Below are 20559 nucleotides of genomic sequence, written 5' to 3' on the forward strand. Positions count from 1 at the left end.
TATCGCAAATTTGTGAGATGTTTCAAGTAGTGGATGATCTTAACTGTTTTAGACATTTGTCTTTAAGTTTCATTATTCATAGATGCAGCCGTTGCTTAGTTTCCTGCACACACACACATTAAAGGTTGTGTCAGGTGTTGTTCCACCAATCAAACGGCAGCATCTAAATTATTGACAGGTTTGGTGAATAATAAATGAGCGGGACGTCGGTCTGCTCGAGTTGCCGCGGGTCAATCTCGCAAAACTCATTTCATTCACACAAGAACCTTCCGTTTTGTCCCAAGCAATCACGTTTCAACTTTGTCTCAGATATTTCTCAAGTCTTTATGTGAAAGAGAAATGAACACAAATGAGACGATTGTTGACGTAGTGAGTTTGCCGCTTCGAAATGTAACGTTTTACATCCTACATTTGATCTCGGATGAGACGAGAAACGCAGAAGTCTTCGACTCGTCTTTGGTGTCTCGGCAGATCTGAGCACAGTTTGAGATACTTTGTTAAATATTAAATTACTGTCCTTTTTCCTCAGATATCAAAAGATTTAGTTTACTCTCAATTTCATCTCATTGCTATTTAGGAGGAACAATAAGGATATTTAAGTCATCCGACAGGTTTTATTTGGTGACGCATTCTTATTTTAAGGCTCACGTACCAAGTATAATATTTGCTTTAATCTCATTAATACGTGTTAGAATCGTGGGATGGATTATGAGTTTATGGAGTGTCCCGTGTTGCTTGTTTGTATGGTCCTAATACAAGGGAACCTCCCACAAAACCTCAGTCCTTCCTTTTTCCTTCCTCTGCTGCATTTGTCGGCCAGATGTCTGAAAATATCACCACAATTTCAGCATTAGATCACTTTCATACTTCCAAACTCTTCACGCACACACTATCAGTGGTGAAATCGATCTGGTTTGCTGAAAGCAGCACTTTTGAGCTTGGTGTCAAAGAAGTGCAGTTGTGTTCTTGCGCTCCCAGTGGAATTGTGGGATTGCGCAAGAGCGTTTTTTAAGATGTGAGCATCATGTGAAATCGCACGGTGAATTGTGTCTCCATTGGCTTGCCAAAGGGGCCCGTTGTATCCGCGCCAATCAAAACAACCACACTTACATACATTTATTCCACGGTGTGTATAAAACAACACATCTGACTTGCATTTCTGAGAAAATGATGCTTAAGCTTCGTTGTCGTATTGTTCATAGTTCTTTAGTCATTTGAAGTATCAGCTAACATCTTGTACATACATAAATACTGACAGAACAGACCACACGATGTAAATGATCTTGTGAAATTATAGATCCAATGATCTTAAGATCAGAATGTCATAGAGACTTAAGGCTGGACTCAAGAAATAAAAAAGCATTCAGAATGCATCAGAACCGTGTCGGGATATGCATTCCCAATTCTTTCCTTACATTTGCTTTATTTCTTTATACTCGTAGGCCTGACATGTAATGGGCACATCGCTTTTGCAAATCTATTCTTCAATTCATCGTCAGGTTAGTTTCTCAGCCTCGCGATGCTTAAAGTCCCCGTGAACCGGAAGTCGCGATCGTTTCTACTTCCGTATTTTGTCGTATTTCTGGGTGAAATGGAATTTCTAATGAGAAAATGGATTGGATGTGGGTGTTGTCTTTCTCTCTCTCATTTGATTGGATGGATAAAAACAGCTGTTGCAGTTTGAAATGGAACTGGCAGCAGACCGTTGAAAGGGAGGAGTTAACAGATGCTCCGCCCAAGCCGTCTAACGTACACCGTTTGATAGTCACTTCAGGGCGGAAGTGCATTTTCAGATTTTAACTGAAGATTATGAGGGCACGCAGATTTAAAAAGAGTGACCCACATTGATGAACTATTTTCAATAAACGTTGCAAAATTTAATGGAAAAATTGGCATTGTCATTTTTTATTTCACTGGGACTTTAAAGAGCGCCGTAGGTCTTCCAGGAAGTTCCCCTCCCTTCTCAGTTCTCCACAGCAGGCATGAAGGTCCAGTCACATTCACTTGTGACACAGAACAGAAGTGTAGACGGAGGTGAATCGCGTGTGCGCCATCGGGCCAGAGAGGGACACGTGGGCATCTTGTGACTGCACAATGATAACAGTCGTCTGTGTTTCTTGCACAAACATCTTGAGCAAGCGTAACACCCTCGGGCCCCGATCCCACGCTGAATGTAACTCAACATTGTTTCGGTTAGGAATACATGATCATGGGACACGTTGGGTCACATTTTAGGTATCTCATGGTTCTGTGAAGATGATGGAGGAGAAAGGGATGACAGTCACGGACTAAAAGCACACTGTCTGAAAAAAATATTTCTTTTGATAAAGACGAGGTATATTTAAAGTTATTTTCTATTATTTTAACATAGTACAGACAGAATACTTTTTTTAAGGGATGTTTTGTTGTGGTGGGCTTTTTAGGGTCTTTTTAGTCTTGCAAGTAACATTCTCTCGTTAACTGAGTTTACTTTCATTCCGAATAAGACAAACCAGAACTTTGTCATTTCACTCGAATCGAAAATGTCCCATGTGATGTCAAACCTGTATGACTTTCTTCTGCAAAACACAAAAGAAGATATTTTGAAGAACCGTGACAACCGAACAACACTGATGAACCCCATTGACTTCCATTTGTATCCGAGACGTTTCTAAAAATATCGTCTGTTGTGATCCACGGAAGAACAACACGACAATAAACACAGGGTTAGAGAATCTTTAGTTTAGCACGAACTGTCCCTTTAAGACTTGCGGTGCTTTATGTAGTCCTGTTTTCTGTCATGTGTAAAGCAAAGCAGACAGGGTCTATTTGCCATCATAATGCATGCATAATGTTCTCCATGTGAATTCCTTTTACGAAAGATCTGTGTATCTTTACGACTCCCGATACGACCGTGTGAGATTCCCGAGCGGGATTTAGCAGATATTTGTTTAGCAGGGGAGTGCAATTTAATCCCCAAACTCTTGAGTAGTAGTTCAAAGTCTGCATTCATTGTAGACGTCTCTCCTCATCTTGCAAACAGACGGAGGAGGAGGGGGACGTCTATAACTGGATGGTTGTTAGCCGGGTTTTAGACAGGATACGGGTCAGTCCGACATTCCAAGAACAGCATTCTGGGTTTATTATGAGACTCGTTTCGGACCTTCATGACCCGAATAACAATGCGTGGAAACAGGGGTGACTTCCTGTTTAGCCTCCACCCCCGTGTCTTTCTGGAGACGTGGTACGGCCCATCTCCTCCTCCTCTCCTTTCATTGTAATGAGGCGGTGACATCATCGGCAAACACACTGATGAAATTACAACTCTCTTGCCCGCCTCCTCTCCGTTGAAGGTGTGCTGGGTGTCACAAAACCTCTCCATTGCCTCCTTTAGTTTTAGACCGGGCTGGTCCGTTCATCTCAAACGGTCTGCACTTTTTTTTGGTCCTGTTAAGTTTGTAAGGTTTTTGGGAGGTGTGGGACAGGAGGAGGGGCATTTGTTTGTGTGAGGCCGAGGGGGAGATGCTGACTTTGAATGGACAGAATGGCACCGCAGCATGAGCGTGTCTTCTGAGAACGCTGGATAGGGTCCGAGACCTTTCGCATTTCACAACTGGATGTCTTTTGTTTTGACGTGCGCCGCGGAGGCAGGAGTGTAAAGGGTTTGTGTGTGGATCCCTTTCTTTCTTTTTTTTCTCCGTCCATCCCTTTCTGTGGTTTCCCGGGAGGTTTGAAGGAATCTGGAATTAGTTTCCCTCTCGGTCAGGGATCATGGATTTGGAGTGGGCGTCCGGGGGGCCCGAGGACTTTTATCAGGAGCCCAGTTACCCAGCGCAAATACCCTTCAACTATAACCAGCTCGAGGGGCGCTTCAAACAGCTGCAAGGTAAGCGACCGTGGCTATGTGGATGCTTCAGCGTGATGGAGAAACCGTTTTATTACACACGCCACGTGTGTTTAAATGTAGCTTGAGAGGGTTTGTGTTGTGTCCCTTAATCCTCGTGCACATGAGGGGTGTGGATGTAGTTTTCTAGATTAGTAAAGATTTCAGAAAGTCCCCCCAAAAAAGCTTTTTTTTCGCATGCAAACACCCTGCTTTTCCGCTCACCTCCCCCAAAACAGTCTAAAAGGGGGCGTCTCGCCCTGAATGGGTCGTCATAGACAACAATAGAAAGCCCGGTCAGGTGGGAGCGGTTGTTTTGTTCCGCTGACCTCGCGGACGGTGGCAGGTCTTCGTACGCATTTCAATAGCATCTGCTAATGAGTCTGGCTGTTTGTTTTTAAATGCGCGAAAGATCCACGTGAGGCCTGACTCCTTTGTTTTTAATCGCGGCTTGAATACCTGAAGGCTTGCGGGGTTAAACGCACGAGCGCTATTGACGCTGCAGCACTTTTAGGGTTTGTGTTGTATTTATTCAGCTGGATTTTGCACAGAGGCTCAGGATTGCAGGATTGATCGATAGATGTTCTGCGCTCTGCACTTTCACACGTTTACTCTATTACCCGGGTTTACCGTGACTGTAGTGTGAATGTGAAGACATTTCGCGTTTCATGCTTACACATGTGACACATGGTTTTACATACAGTATCACGTGTGTTGAGAAGATAGATGGATGGATGTTTCTGACCCTGTCTGTCCAGAATAAAGTTAAAATAAAAATTTTGAAAAAATGTCATGTGTGTTTATTGCTGTAAATAATAGATTACATGATTTCAAGAGACGCTCTTTAAAAGATTCAATCAAAGGGTCTTTACAGAAGTTTATCTTTCTGTCCCTTTTATAATCTAAAGATCATAAAGCTTCAGCTTCAGATGTTTAAGGTTCTTTATGAAACCAAAAGTTCTTCTATAGCATCAAAGAAACGTTTGAAGCACTGTTGAGTGTACACTAATCTTGTGATAAATGTCATAAATACAAAATTTGTGGTTTTATTGACACTACATTTTGCATCAAACATAGCAGAAGTTGGCTTCCTAAACATTTCAGTTATTTTTAAGTATACAGCATGAAGATGATATTTTCACAGAATGTTCTTTACATCACATGGAATAATCGCAAAAAGGAGTGTTTGTCACAAAATCGAGCTCCATGTTAAGCATTTAATCGTCCGTGCTTCTTAGAACGTGGTATTAAATGTGATACCTGTATTAATGATGGATGATTCGGTTTCAGTTTGACGTTTATGTTGACTTGTATGATCTTGTACGAGCTTTCACATTCAGTCAGAAGTTACGAATATTTGCCTAATGCACATTCACGTACCGTTTCAAAATTCCGCTTAAAAAGTGCTGCTGACTACACAAGTACATTCTTGAAACCATCAGCGATGTGCCAAGAGAAATTACACATTCTTGGATTGCTCCTTGCTCAAGCCCGGGGACGAACTTTCAACAGTCTAAACAAATGATTGTGCTCGCTTGTGTCCCAGAGAAAGTTCACTGTCAGTGAAGGTGCCTGGTGGAAGTTTTGTGTTTTTGATGTAACCTGACTCTTAACGGACCTCTCCGGACGTCACCGTGAGCCAAGGAGCTCCCGGTCGTCCGCTGAAGTCGATCTTTTGTCCTCGGGGCATCTTGTTGCCAAACCGCCCGGTCTTCTCAATGACCTTCTGTTCGCCTGTTGGCAGGGATACGGTGGCTGAAAGCGAGACGCCGGGCCGGGGAGGTTCAGAATGGGCCGGTCACTGCGAGGATGTGAGCTGTTAGTCTTGATTTACTCAATGAAGGGATGTGAAGACACTGGAGGGTTTGGCGTGTGTTGTAAACATTTTACTCATGAGCGTCACTGTCATGTTGATGATTGTTTTCTCAGTGGAACACACGGTGGAAGTGAAACTATCCGTTATGATGCAAATAATATGAAGGTGTTTTTACAGGCAGATGAAGAGTGATGCTCGGCTGCACACGCTCTTATCGGTTTGCATCATCATCATCTGAAAGTAAGGGTGGAGTTCGGATCGTAGACCCTTCACGCTGTTATTTTAACAGATGATACGCTCCTTTCCTTCCAAATATCTTTTTGACCACAATGAAAAAAAAAGAACACAATTTCCTGTATAGCCACATTCATCATTGTCTGTGTGACACAGAAGGATCTGTGAGTTTTCCGGGTCTCCACCACAGGAATGTGATCATCACGTGTCCCATGATAAACGCACGTCCTCTTTCCCTCTCGCTGGGGTTGTTTAAATTCGATGAGAAGTGTTTGAGCTCATATTGAGATCTGGAATAATATTGACTTTCGATCGCAGACTTGACAAATGTGAGCCAAACATCCGAGAAACAGATCAGACATTTCCCTTTAATCGCATTGATGTCTAAGAGAAATAGATATCTAAGAGAGATCTGTTCATCTGGAAAAACATGAATCTTGTTTATAATAATCCAAATTCCCTACATTAGTTCTCAGTGAGTAGTATACGGTTTCACTCGACAATACATCGCGTTATAGAAATGTAATGTGTTGCGAATGAGCGTATTGTTTATTTTAAGTTCTCTACATGTGTTTCTCATCATCACGCAAGAATTCACACACATAAACAGGCGCTGAATGTCTTTATTATTTTTACCCTTTACTCCAAACACTTGTAAGCAGAAAGTGTTGAAACTCGGAGGTTATTCGTGAGCCTCACGCTGAGGTCTGAGCTGAAGCCGATCCTCTGACCTCAGATCTGTCCACTCCACGCCGGACGTCTTAGGAATTCCATTGTGCTGACGTTCACACCGCAGGATGCAGATAAATGAGAGGGAAGAGGAAGCCGCCCGCGCTCCACCTTTCTCAGAGCGTCCAGCCTTCTTATTTTCATTGTTTGCTTCAGGATGTCCTTCTTCATGGTGGTCTGACACGCATCGGTTTCAGAATAGAATCTTATCTGTGACCCTTCGGTGTGTTGAAACGGTTTGGAGTGTGTTTTGTAACCGCTGTAAGAATGGAAGTGAAGGTGAAGAATGGTGCGGTCCTCGGTTTTAGGTTCAGACGCTGCTTTGATTCAATCATGAGACCGTAAACATCTACGGAGTTCATACAAATGTTTGTTTTGGTTAAACATTATTACACTTAAAAGGTTGTTCACAGCGATGCCATAGAAGAACCATTCAGTCACAGTTTCTTTAAAGAAGCATCTCTTTCTTACTTTTGTCCAATCTGAAGAACCTCTTTTGCCATGTTAAAGGTTCTTCTATTGCATCGACAAACCTTTTTTAACACCCTTTTTAAAGACTGTCACACACATTTTCTGTGTTCAGGGTCGGGTCAACCCTTCCTTGATGCTTTCTTCAAAAGTAGATTTTCATTGTGACATTCATAGACAACCTAGTTTTTGTTTTTCACAGCTCGATAAAAAGTCTGAAAATCCTGACAATGCTGTCTTTGTGTTTGTGCAGGATGAGGGTCAGAAAACAAAGATTTTGAGGATGTAGCAAATCAAACAATCCAGAACCATCACGACACACGTTAGATACCTTTTGCTCTGAGCCGGTTCAGTGCGGTTTTCACTGGATAGACAGTTAAATAAATGTAATGTGGGTTTATAATGACATTGACAGTAACCCCGCCCCTTGATCAGATTGACCCCTGACCAGACGTCCAGACTCGGGCATTGATTGATCTGAACGTCTATGCCGTGCTCGACTACAGGCATCGCCTTCCACACTTTTACATCATGTCCGTTTCTTTCTCTTGTTGTATATCATCATTTATGTTCCAGCTATCAGGTATTTAATGATGAGTTTATAACGCCGCATGCAGCGGGGACGGCGAGAGGCTATGAGGAGAGTGTTTTCTCAACCTTCACTCCAGATGCCAATGCATTCCTGCAGTCTTCCTCGCGGTTTCGGCCTGGACGAGCGAATGAACACTGCCGCCATTGTTTTCCCTACCCACAGTCCTTTGGGAGTATCCGCAGGCTTGACTAATATGTAGCGTTTGGTGGCAATAGTTGAGATATAATCATCTTACAATGCAGCCATAGTTCAGCGTCAGTGTCTACTTGCTTATGACCCGGAGACACAAATGAGATGTTTGGAAATCGTCTGAATGTTTATTTTGAGAAAAGGATGCTGTAATTTCATGCATGTCGGTTCAGAAAGATCTTAAAGGGACCGTTCACCCAGAAACGAAACCTGTACACATTTCTTTGTTTGGCGGAACATAAAGGAAGATATTTGGAAGAATGTGAGTATGCAAGCAGATCTTATCCCCCATTGACTCGTATAGTATTTTTTAGGCAGTCAATGGGGGATGAGATTCGGTTTGCTTACTGACATTCTTCCAAATATCTTCCTTTGTGTTCAGCAAGACAAAGACATTTATGCGGTTCTAGAACAACTTGAGGGTGAGTAAATGATGACAGAATATTCATTTTTGAGTGAACTGTCCCTTTAACTATATCAAGCTGCCGAATTGCTAGTCTAAATGACATATAGGTCCTTTTAGACTTCTACAGTCGTATTGTATGAAAACAAATGTCTCATTCGTGTATTAATATTTGTATAAGGGAAACATGAGACAAAGTTGATATCAAATAAAAGGAATAATGTGTTAAAGAGTAATCTGTGTGTTATAAGATGGGACGGGTCAGTGCTGATGTGTTAGATGCCCATCTTGGTCAGTTTGTTTGTTTTTAGTTGAATGACAGCTGGATGAGAGATGTGTTGTGTATGTGACACTTGTCACGGGTTACATGTGTAAAGCAGACGTTCAGCAGATGAACCAGCATTAAATCATCTCTGTGTCTTTGCCGAGACTCTCTTGAAATATTAGCATTCGGTATAAAGAGTAAATGAAGAAGTGTGTGTGTGTAACAAATGAAAACTTTCCGCTCAGCACTTTTCTCTGTGTTTATATGTAAAAGTGTTTATGAAACATTTGTTTTTTTGATGTGTAAGTTGCTTTGGCCGCAATGTGCATAATGTGAATCATTTCTGCAAGTTCTGCTTTCATCATGCGGTTACTATATATACTGTAGGTGATGTTAATCATGTTCAAACGAAAAGAGAAATAAGTTGTTTTGCAATGTAACATTGTGAGAGTTTAAAAACAGAGAAATCATGTTTTATATTGCGTTATCTTGTTTTATTGTTTGTGTTCGTGAGCTGTATTTTTTATTATTATTCCTTAATCAAAAGAACCTGACTGCAGTTTGATCGATATCTTTTGAAAGGCACGATAAAAAAAACAAGATCTGTTTTTACAAACTTTAATTCTTCGTATTTATTTACGTTCGATCTGGACGTGTTTTTGACCCATGCACCGAGCTCGTGTTATTACCCTCCGACAGATGTTCCTCTTCCTCTGTTTGTTAAATGTGTTTTGTTGTGGCTCGAACTACACGACCTCCAGCTCATTTCTCTTTAGCCTCATTATCTGCGTGTGTCTTATACCTGATCTCAGTCTGGTCCTGTACGCCGCAGAACAATCGAAACCCGAAGTTTACATCTGTGCGAGGATAAAGAATGCAATAACAGGAACATTGGGAGGATTATAAATAAATTCTGTTCTCTTCATGCAGACGTGTCTTTGTCTGCTGAACGTTGTTCGCTGGATGAATGCTAGCATGTGAATTATGGGATAGTGGTGGAAAGGGGTAGATGTTGATTGAACGTTTGGCAGGAGGATCCGCAGGACATACAATAATTTGTGGCAATATTTAACAACGAGACGAACACTTGCCAAAAACGCATCTAAATTAGTGAGATTCTATTTCCTGTATTATTGAGAATTTGTGTATTTTATTTGATAGTTCTTCATCATCTATAACAAAAGTCTTTGTTTCCAGATGAACGAGAGGCCGTGCAGAAGAAGACCTTCACCAAATGGGTGAACTCTCACCTGTCGCGTGTGTCCTGCCGGATTACAGATCTTTACATGGACCTGCGAGATGGACGGATGCTCATCAAACTGCTGGAGGTTCTGTCGGGCGAGAGACTGGTGAGTGATGACATCATCAGCAGGGGCGGGATTATTTAGTCAATGTTTGATTGAGTTGTAATGTCACAGCGTTACCGGTTGTGGCAGGTTTCGTCATCTGAATGATAGTGTTTTAGCAGCGCGGCCCTGTTAGGATGATTTACCCCGGTGGTTTTATCGTGACACAGGCCATTAACTCGTGCGTCATCTGATTTCTTTAAACGCTTCTTTCCTGTCCAAGCTCTCGATGTGAGCGGCTTTTCAAGACTTTCCAGAGAAACAGAGCATTTGTAGTGCATTATTTTCAACTGCTTATCATTTCTTCACACCATGGCAAACGTGAGCCATCTGGAGCCTGTGAGAGCGATGGGTGGACCTCATGAAACCTTGACATCCGTCATAAAAAAAGAACATAAATGCTACATTTTATTTACAATGGCCAAACATTTTTACAAATCTTCATTTTCTCATTTAAAAACGATATCTTCGTGTTATCCTTTTATTGTAAGCTAAATTTAAGTTTTTTCCTTAAATCAATATCCAATATTACACACGGGATTGTATTATATTTTCCTTTCTGTAAAATTTACTTGATTTTATATTTAATTGAATGGTAGTACTGTTTTTCATTTTAAAATAACAATATTGGTTTTCAATTAATATTATTTTATTGATCTAGAATACGACCTGGACATTTAAAGTATTCGCACAGATTATCATCATAAAGGTCAATATTATCTATACGTTGTTTGTTATATTTCACAGTGTTAGCACAGAATGATTAGAGATGACCTAAAGTCAAACTTTAACCTCTGTCACGGGGTCATGACCTTTCTTTTTAACGGTTGTGACGGATAAGACATTGAATAAGTGGAACAGGTGACCAACATTTCTGGCCTTTGAAAGATACAAGATTCACCTTTTCACCCTGAATGTGTTGAAAGGACAACATTTGATCAATGAAGTGATGAATGGGTTTCAGGTTTGATCCGCTTGGTATAAAAGCATCTGTAAATATAAACGTTCAAGTTGACTCTCTCATTATAAACAACATGAAGGAAGTTTGAAACCTCAGCAGTCATGGTTGAGTCACGGCTGACATGTGTGTGATGTGTCCATGTGTTACCCGAGAGTTTGTGTTCACACATTCATTCACTATCTGTCAAGGCTGTTGATAAGATAACTTCTCACATCACCGGGCAAACGCAGAAAATGGCTTCCTTTTGAATTTCCTAAACCAAGGACACTCAGTCAAATCTCACATGTTTTTAGTTCATCTGGATTTTCTTATAACCTCTGTAGATAAACACATCATTGTGGCGTTGCACAAGTGAATCGGGCCCGTCCCGAGGAAGAGAACGTCTACACTTCACCTCATTCTCAGACATCACCATCAACATTGACCAGCAACTGAAGTCACATGAATCCTCAGACGAGACGCTTCACAATCACTCCGTATATGTCTCGATCGTTTGTTCTCTCTTATCATGGCATCTAAACAACGCCCATATTTCATCTGAATGGTGGTAAATATGACACTAGCTGAGCCGTTTGTCCAAGTGTTTCAGTTCTGGTCTGTCGAGACTTGTGCTGAGATACAGAGTAAAGTGTTCAAACAAAAGATTCATCCAACACATTCTGAACAATGAATCGCTGATATGTGTTTTATAAATAAGACCAGAGGGAATCTGTCAATCTCTTGAAGCGTTCGATTTTCTACTCCGAAATGCGGTGAAACGTGTTGATCTGAAAGTAGTATTGTGTATTAGGTAAGAAATCAATCAAATGTGCAAAATAACGAATGATGGACATTTTCACTGAGCAGAAATGACCGTATGCCAATACGACGACATGAAAATGGTTGAAAGTACATTTTAGTTTTTCGTATTTAAAAACATTTTTTTTTAGAATGGAGATTGTTTATTATCTGTTTGTCTGAGTGTTTTATGCCTTTATTGTTAATGAAAACTAAATCTAAATCATGAGTGCCGCTCCTGTCGCTATCAAAAATGTAGCCTTGAAAAGAATAAATGAAAATGAAACAAAATATTATTTAACTGGATTACTTTATTTAAAATATAAATATAATTTTAATAAAAATAGCTTTTTTGCCCTCAGTCCTGTCAAATTCATATTCGGATGACATTTAATCTTCGTCTAGATTATTTTATGGACTCTTGTGATTGGCTGAAGGAGAAATGGCTCTCTTACAAAAATTGCTTTGAAAGGACCAGCAGCCCTACTGACATCCAATAGAAATCTGCTGATGTCACCCTTCATCTCTGCATCACAACACTTCACATCCGTCTGCTGTGTGTGTGTGTGTGCGTGTGTGTGCAGTGTGTGTTATGTGTGTGTGTGTTTGCAGTGAGTGTTATCTGTGTGTGTGTTTGTCTGTGCTTCTGTGTGCAGTGTGTGTGTGTGTGTGTGCAGTGTGTGTTATGTGTGTGTGTGTTTGCAGTGAGTGTTATGTGTGTGTGTGTGTGTGTGTGTGTGTGTGTGTTTGTCTGTGCCTCTGTGTGCAGTGTGTGTTTTGTGTGTTTCCTGTGTCTCAGTGGTTAGAGCATTGGTGCTAGCAACGGCACAGCCATGGGTTCGATCCCAGGGGATTGCACATACTCAGATACAAATGTATAGTATAATGCAATGTTAATCACTTTGGATAAAAGCGTTGGGCAAATGCTTTACTGTAATTTAATGTTTGCAGTGTGTGTGTGTGTGTGTGTGTGTCAGCATCTCTGGCAGCAGGTCCTCTTACCCACTCAGCATGGATCATACCACCTGCCCCTCTCAAACGGAGAACAGATATCCACCTCTGCCTCGTTCTGCCTCGCTGCCTCTCCAGCCCATTAGTGAAATGCTGTCACTTCACCTTATTAAACCCCCCCAAGTATCAGCTGCTGATTGAGCCGTCTCTCTAAGCATGATGGGATATCCAGTCCTCCAGGGACATGAGCCGTCCGGCCTCTGCTCACAAACTCATCCATTATTTCACAGCGGCTTTCTCCAGCCGCAGAACGGCCACTCCTCAGTTCAAAGTCTTCTCAACATGATCTTCTGTAGCACAGAGATGTTTTACAACCTGGTTACTCATTTACTGTTCCATTTAGTGCACAAACGAAAACTGCATTCTTGGAAATCCCAGACCAGTATGTCTTTTGTACGCCTTTGTTCATTCAAGAGCGAAGTGTGTCATTTCTGAACCACTTGTCTGTCTTCGGACAAACAGCTCGTGCCGCAGAACAGCATGTAGGGATACAGCCAGCATTCAGTGAAGTGTCCCTTCATAGTGCACACAGTACAGTCCTTGCTATGTCGATAATAGCGTCGTCCCTCCAGAGGTGTTTAATATATCATCATCAGACATGTTTCCAGCGAGAACTTTCTCTTGCATCTGTCAAAAAGATAAATAGCCCATGAGCTCGTCCATCCGGAGAGACGCGTCACCACCGGAACTAAAGCATCAGCAACTTTACCTCAACCTTACAGCTCGAGTTTCCACAGGAGATCAGAATAGAACGAACATCTCTCTTTACTCTTACCGTCTGTTCGTATGAACACAAGACATTGAAAATGAAAGTGTGGAATTAAACATGTGACATAAGACTTTGTGTTTTTAGGATGATTTGAAGGGTTGCTGAACACATTTGATGATAAATCTTTACCAGGGTGAAAAAGAGACCGGGGATATCATCACTTTGACCTTTTCCATGTGTTAGGTGTCATGTAGTTGCAATAAAGCTTGTTTTGTTAATATTGCAATATTTTTATCATCTCGCCAACCAAAATGTTTCTCACTTTCGACATTCAGCCACTGATGTTTCCTAGTGATGAGTTGTTCTTACTTAAAAAAAAAAAAAATGTAAATGACATAACTCATTTAGATGAAATAAGTAAAGTAATATAAAAACATTTGTTGTGATTTGTGTCCACATTTTCAACAAGACTTTATCTTCTATCTGTCCACAGCCGAAGCCAACGAAGGGTCGTATGCGAATCCACTGCCTGGAGAACGTTGACAAGGCCTTGCAGTTTCTGAAAGAACAGCGGGTTCACCTGGAGAACATGGGTTCTCATGATATCGTCGATGGCAATCACAGACTCACGCTCGGTCTTATCTGGACCATCATCCTCCGTTTCCAGGTGCGGCATCTCTTGAATTGATTCGCTTTGATTTTCACAATTTACAGAGTTTTTACAGTATGTTGTTTTGTGACTGTGTGTGTGAAACAGATCCAGGACATCAGCGTGGAGACAGAAGACAATAAAGAGAAGCGTTCAGCTAAGGATGCTCTGCTGCTGTGGTGTCAGATGAAGACCGCAGGGTGAGCACTCGTCCAGATTAAGACCGAAGCTCTTGTTAACATGTGTTAACATGACTGACTGTTGTCGCGTGTGTTTCACAGCTATCCCAACGTCAACATCCACAACTTCAGCACCAGCTGGAGAGACGGCATGGCTTTCAATGCCCTCATTCACAAACACAGGTACACGCTTAAAAAATGTCAAATAAATGATCTATCATTTATACTCTCGTCACCGTGTTTAATAAAACATCATGGTAATACCGCGTCTTGTTTGTTAGTGTTGTTCACTTCTCTCCCATCTGTTTCCAGACCAGACCTGATCGATTTTGACAAACTGAAGAAGTCCAATGCTCACTACAACCTGCAGAACGCTTTCAACCTGGCCGAACAGCATCTGGGCCTCACCAAACTTCTGGATCCAGAAGGTCAAAACCCGTTCTGCTTTCAAACTTAATCGTGAGAAATAAAACCAATACCCCATTAACAACGTGTTTGGTCTCGTTCACAGATATCAGCGTTGACCATCCCGATGAGAAATCTATCATCACTTACGTCGTCACATACTACCATTATTTCTCCAAGATGAAGGCTTTGAAAGTGGAGGGCAAGCGTATCGGAAAGGTTTGTTACTCCTGTCTCCATTTCTTCTCTCTGCATGACTTCACGTCCAGGTGACGCATCAGAATGATGTCAAGTTGTCATCACCAGGTGCTCGATAACGCCATTGAGACGGAGAAGATGATTGAGAAATACGAATCTCTGGCGTCGGATCTTCTGGAGTGGATCGAGCAGACCATCATCATCCTCAACAATCGCAAGTTTGCAAACTCTCTGGTGGGAGTCCAGCAGCAGCTTCAGGCCTTTAACACATACCGCACGGTGGAGAAACCTCCCAAGTGAGTCTGGAGACAAACAGTTCATGTGTTTTCTACAATCGATTGAAGTGAAATGAACTATGCGAGTATTCACTTCTTTTAGATTCACTGAGAAAGGGAACTTGGAGGTTCTTCTGTTCACCATCCAGAGCAAAATGAGAGCCAACAATCAGAAGGTGTACATGCCCAGAGAGGGCAAACTCATATCAGACATCAACAAGGTGAGATTAACTTAGAAAGTGAGATTTGGATCCATTTTCTTTTTTTAGAGGATTTAAGGTTAGCTAGTTTGTTTTAATGATCTTAATGAGAGAGTTTGGCATAGAAGGCCAACGTTATTTTCTCATCATTTAGGGGCCGTTCACACCCCCACGTCTTTTTCTGCTTAAAACTGAAAACCTTTTATGTTTTCTGCGTTTTAGGGGCCTGAAAATGACCCTAAATATTCAAATACACCATTCAAATATCCATATTTAGTAACTCCAGCATCAGAAGAAAACTAAAACATTCACACAATATGTAAATCTCTGGGCATTCTGAGACTTCAGCCTTTTCGATTAATGTGGTTGTACGCCCCCTGGTGGTTGAACGTGTGATTTAGACAAGTCACATTAACACCCCAGCTGGATGTTTCTTAGTGACCAGTATTGTGCTTGCTTCTCTAAACATTTTTATTTTTCTTTGTTTTAATGCTTTTTAAACATTTTTGACAGGGATTCTGAAAAATGTTCAGTTTTCTGTTCATCATTTTTGTGTGTTATAGTTTTATTATTGACCTGTGTAAAACAGCAGCTCTAGTTTGTCCGATTATTTAAGTTTTGTTGTGGTCGCAGGCGTGGGAGCGTCTGGAGAAGGCCGAGCACGAGCGAGAGCTGGCGCTGAGGACCGAGCTCATTCGACAGGAGAAGTTGGAACAGCTCGCTCGACGATTCGATCGCAAGGCCGCCATGAGAGAGACGTGGCTGAGCGAGAACCAACGCCTCGTCTCCCAGGTAAAGTCAAATGAACCTAATATAATGATGGAAGTAAATGATAAGAATCCATGTTTAGTAACTCCAGCATTCAAATTTTCCATCAAACATTCATTGTATACATTAAATATCCTCATCATCTGTAAATCTCTGGACCTACTGGGGCTTCTGCCTTTTCTCTGCCTATTAGATTCATATGGTTCTACCCCCTGGTGGTGAAATGTATGATTGACGCAAGTCACATTAACACCTCTACTGGAAAAAAGATTTTATATTCACTTCAAATGTTTTTTGGTGACCAGTATAGTGCTTGCTTATCTAAACATTTAAAAAAAATTCGTCTTCAGGACAACTTTGGATTCGACCTCCAGGCTGTTGAGGCAGCTACCAAAAAACACGAAGCCATCGAGACGGACATCGCGGCGTACGAGGAGCGCGTGCTGGCGGTGGTCTCCGTGGCGAGGGAGCTGGAGACGGAGAACTATCACGACATCAAGCGCATCACCGCTCGTAAAGATAACGTCCTGCGTCTGTGGGAGTATCTGCTGGAACTCCTGAAGGCTCGCAGACAGCGGCTGGAGATGAACCTCGGCCTCCAGCGCGTCTTCCAGGAGATGCTTTACATCATGGACTGGATGGATGAGATGAAGGTGAGACAGAGGAGTAGCAGCGAGACACGGTAGACATCACAGGAGCTTACAGTGAGATGTTTTTTTAGCTTTAAATTGCAGTGAGTTTCTGACGTTCTCTCTGTCCTCCACAGATGTTGCTTCTCTCTCAGGATTATGGGAAACACCTTCTGGGTGTTGAAGATCTGCTACAGAAACATGCTTTGGTTGAGGCCGACATCGCCATACAGGCCGACCGCGTGCGAGCCGTCAACACCAACGCTCAGAAGTTTGCTGTGGATGAGGAAGGTAATTCAGTGCATATTGATTTCAGTAACGTGTATTAAGGGCCATTCACACAGAACGCGTCTTTGTGTCTAAAAGCGCAGCATTCAGGAATGGTTTTTAAAAAAGCGCAGCATAGAATGCGAGGGCCATGTGATGGCAACTTGCTGCTGTAAGCAGAATGCCGCCTCCAAATTCTTCTGATTGGTCCACTGCTTGTTGAGCAGTGCAGCGTAACAGTTGAAATTATTTTAATTTGACACGTTGTCTAAAAAATGTGCCGATCATGTGCGCAAGATGCGAGGGTAACGGTCATACACGTCTTTTGAACGCATGTTTACATAGAAAAACAATGGTATTGTAGCACATTAGAATGAAAAAACACGTGCTCTGTGATTGGCCCCTTAAACCACTGGTCTGCTTTTCTTTTTCTTTCGCTAACTGATCTATTTTTCCCCGTACCTTGTCATTTATTATCTTCAGGCTACAAGCCCTGTGACCCCCAGGTCATTCGTGATCGTGTGGCCCACATGGAGTTCTGCTACCAGGAGCTGACCCAACTGGCGGCCGAGCGTCACGCTCGCCTCGAGGAATCCCGTCGCCTCTGGAAGTTCTTCTGGGAGATGGCCGAGGAAGAGGGCTGGATCCGTGAGAAAGAGCAGATCTTGTCCTCGGACGACTGCGGCAAGGATCTGACGGGTGCCGTGCGTCTGTTGAGTCAACACCGTGCACTCGAGGACGAAATGAGCGGTCGGGCCGGTCACCTCCAGCTCACGGTGCGTGAAGGTCAAACCATGGCGGATGCAGGTCACTTCGGCGAGGCCAAGATCCGTGAGCGCATCGCTGACGTGCAGGCGCAGTGGGCCGCTCTGGAACAGCTGGCCGCCGTGAGGAAAGCTCGTCTGGAGGAGGCCTGCAGTCTTCACCAGTTCCAGACAGACGCCGATGACGTGGACGCCTGGACCCTGGACGCCCTCCGAATCGTCTCCAGCGCGGACGTGGGGCACGATGAATTCTCCACTCAAGCAATGGTGAAAAAACACAAGGACTCGTCCGCTGAGGTCGCTAGTTACCGGCCGGTGATCGATGCGCTTCACGAACAGGCCCAAGTACTGCGACCTGAACAGGCGCAGGCTGCCAATGTCAGCGAGCGGCTTTCGGGCATCGAGGAGCGTTATAAGGAGGTGTCCGAGCTGACTCGGCTGAGGAAACAAGCCCTGCAGGACGCCCTGGCACTGTATAAGATGTTTAGCGAGGCGGACGCGTGTGAACTCTGGATCGATGAGAAGGAACAGTGGCTGAACAGCATGGAAATCCCAGAGAAACTGGAGGACCTTGAGGTCATTCAGCACAGGTCAGGGGTCAAGCGTTTTTCATAAACAAAGGGAACTGTTTTTGCTCAAGTGTTGCTCTTTTAAAGATTCAAACGAGAATAGTTATATTGAGATCTCAAACTGTGGGATGAGGATGATGGTATCTTTGTTAACCTGCTCATAGAAAGAAAAAAGCACAGATGAGATCTCTCAAATCAAAATCAATGAGACTATATGGAAGGCAAATGGAAACTTTTGCTCATCAGTCTCATCCACGTCTCAGATATTTATCCTGAGAAAGATGCCTCACAAATGTCTCAGAGATTAGGAAGAGATGTCAACAATGTGTCAAACTGAGCTCAGATTTGTTAAATCGTCATATTAGTGAAGATCTCAATCTGAACTCAAACATTTCACATCAAATTGACTCAAATCCAGATTATTTGACCTCTCTGATCTCCATTCATTTACACAGCCTGAACAACACTATTATTTGATTTTCTTTTCATTTCTCCTAAACAATTATAAGAGAAACATTTTAGACTAAGTTGATACTTAAATGAAGCACAATTGAGTCTCCTGAGCTATGAAAGAGCAATACAATTTTCATATGGGTGTGACATTTATCTTAAGGATTCCAAATAGAGGTTGTAAAACTGGTAAATGAGGAAGTTTTTCTGGCCCATCTGTTCCTGCTGGCTCACATCATTCTAGATGTATTTCTGATTCTTCCCTGTGGCTTCATAACAACTCCAAATACTGCTCGACACACTCCAGTAAGATCAATGAGCACATTCTTCATCTCATCCTCTCGTGTTTTAGGTTTGAGAGTCTGGAGCCGGAAATGAATAACCAGGCATCACGTGTGGCTGTGGTGAATCAGATCGCCCGACAGCTGATGCACAACGGACACCCCAGTGAGAAAGACATCAAAGCCCAACAAGACAAACTCAACACCAGGTCAGAACAACAGCGTCAATCACTTTAATTTGAACATTAATGATTTAAACCATTGATTTCATGCCTTTGAATTTAATTTGGATCACAGATGGAGTCAGTTCCGTGATCTGGTGGACCAGAAGAAAGAAGCCCTGAACTCGGCTTTGGGCGTTCAGAACTACCACCTCGATTGCAATGAGACCAAATCCTGGATCCGCGAAAAGACGAAAGTTATCGAGTCCACCCAGGAGCTGGGCAACGACCTGACGGGCGTGATGGCCCTCCAGCGCAAACTCACAGGCATGGAGCGTGACCTGACTGCCATTGAAGTCAAACTGGGCGATCTCCGCGGCGAGGCCGACCGCCTGGGTGACGAACATCCCGACCAGGCCAAAGCCATCACGGGACGTCTGGCCGAAATCAACTCGGTTTGGGAGGAGATGAAGGAAACCCTGCGTAACCGTGAGGCGTCACTCGGGGAAGCCAGCAAACTGCAGCAGTTCCTCAGGGAACTGGACGATTTCCAGTCCTGGCTGTCCCGAACGCAGACGGCCATCGCCTCTGAGGACATGCCCAACACGCTCGCTGAGTCTGAGAAGCTGCTGGCGCAGCACGAGGGCATCAAGAACGAGATCAATAACTATGAAGAGGACTATCAGAAGATGAGAGACATGGGTGAGATGGTGACCCAGGGTCAGACGGACTCTCAGTACATGTTTCTGAGACAGAGACTTCAGGCTTTGGATACGGGCTGGAATGAGCTGCATAAGATGTGGGAGAACCGTCAGAACCTCCTGTCGCAGTCTCACGCCTATCAGATCTTCTTGAGAGACACCAAACAGGCCGAGGCTTTCCTCAACAACCAGGTATGATAGACACATGTCATTATGGTCTGTCCATACGAATATGTGTATTTTCTAAACCATCGCTTTTTCTATGCGGTTTGGCCGTTCGGCAACACGCAGTACCCGATCACAGAAACTGAACTTTTTTATTAACCCTGGGTTAAAGCGTGAAGACTAACAAATTTTAGTGTTGTCCCGTAGACGGCGAAACGAGTTTTGGTGTTTGACATCGGAATCTCCTTTGTTCAGATTCTTGGCTTCAGATTGGTCAACAATACTATAGTATACTTTAATATATAGTCAGATTTTGTATATTATAATAATTAATACACCTTGTTAGTGTGTACTACAGTAATCTTCAGTTAGTGAATTGATAAACGTACTAAATACTACAATTTACTATGGTAAATGTTTAGCAATACTACAGTATTTTAACTTCTTAATTCCCTTACAACCACCTCCATCATAGTAAGCTGTAGTATATCACAGTAATCACTACATTCCTGTTAATGTATAGTACAGTGCTTGTT

The 20559-nt window shown here is 42.7% G+C and overlaps 1 protein-coding gene across 3 annotated transcripts in view; it reads left to right on the forward strand.

The window, feature by feature from the left end:
- sptbn1 (spectrin, beta, non-erythrocytic 1) overlaps positions 1-20559 on the forward strand; it is a 54562-nt gene that overhangs the window by 22728 nt on the left and 11275 nt on the right. For 2 of the 3 annotated variants that reach the window (XM_079483475.1, XM_079483476.1), the window contains exons 3-16: positions 9756-9907; positions 13856-14029; positions 14120-14211; positions 14293-14373; positions 14503-14618; positions 14702-14814; positions 14902-15089; positions 15172-15289; positions 15902-16060; positions 16387-16689; positions 16803-16956; positions 17416-18286; positions 19068-19205; positions 19294-20050. In XM_079483475.1, the coding sequence (XP_079339601.1) occupies positions 9845-9907; positions 13856-14029; positions 14120-14211; positions 14293-14373; positions 14503-14618; positions 14702-14814; positions 14902-15089; positions 15172-15289; positions 15902-16060; positions 16387-16689; positions 16803-16956; positions 17416-18286; positions 19068-19205; positions 19294-20050 (3327 nt within the window). In that variant the 5' untranslated portion in view covers positions 9756-9844. Of the gene's footprint in view, positions 1-3285; positions 3866-9755; positions 9908-13855; positions 14030-14119; positions 14212-14292; positions 14374-14502; positions 14619-14701; positions 14815-14901; positions 15090-15171; positions 15290-15901; positions 16061-16386; positions 16690-16802; positions 16957-17415; positions 18287-19067; positions 19206-19293; positions 20051-20559 lie in introns of those variants that run through there. The other variant, XM_079483474.1, reaches the window with a different exon arrangement.

Source organism: Barbatula barbatula (assembly GCF_947034865.1).
Source record: "Barbatula barbatula genome assembly, chromosome: 20".
Classification (NCBI taxonomy): domain Eukaryota; kingdom Metazoa; phylum Chordata; class Actinopteri; order Cypriniformes; family Nemacheilidae; genus Barbatula; species Barbatula barbatula.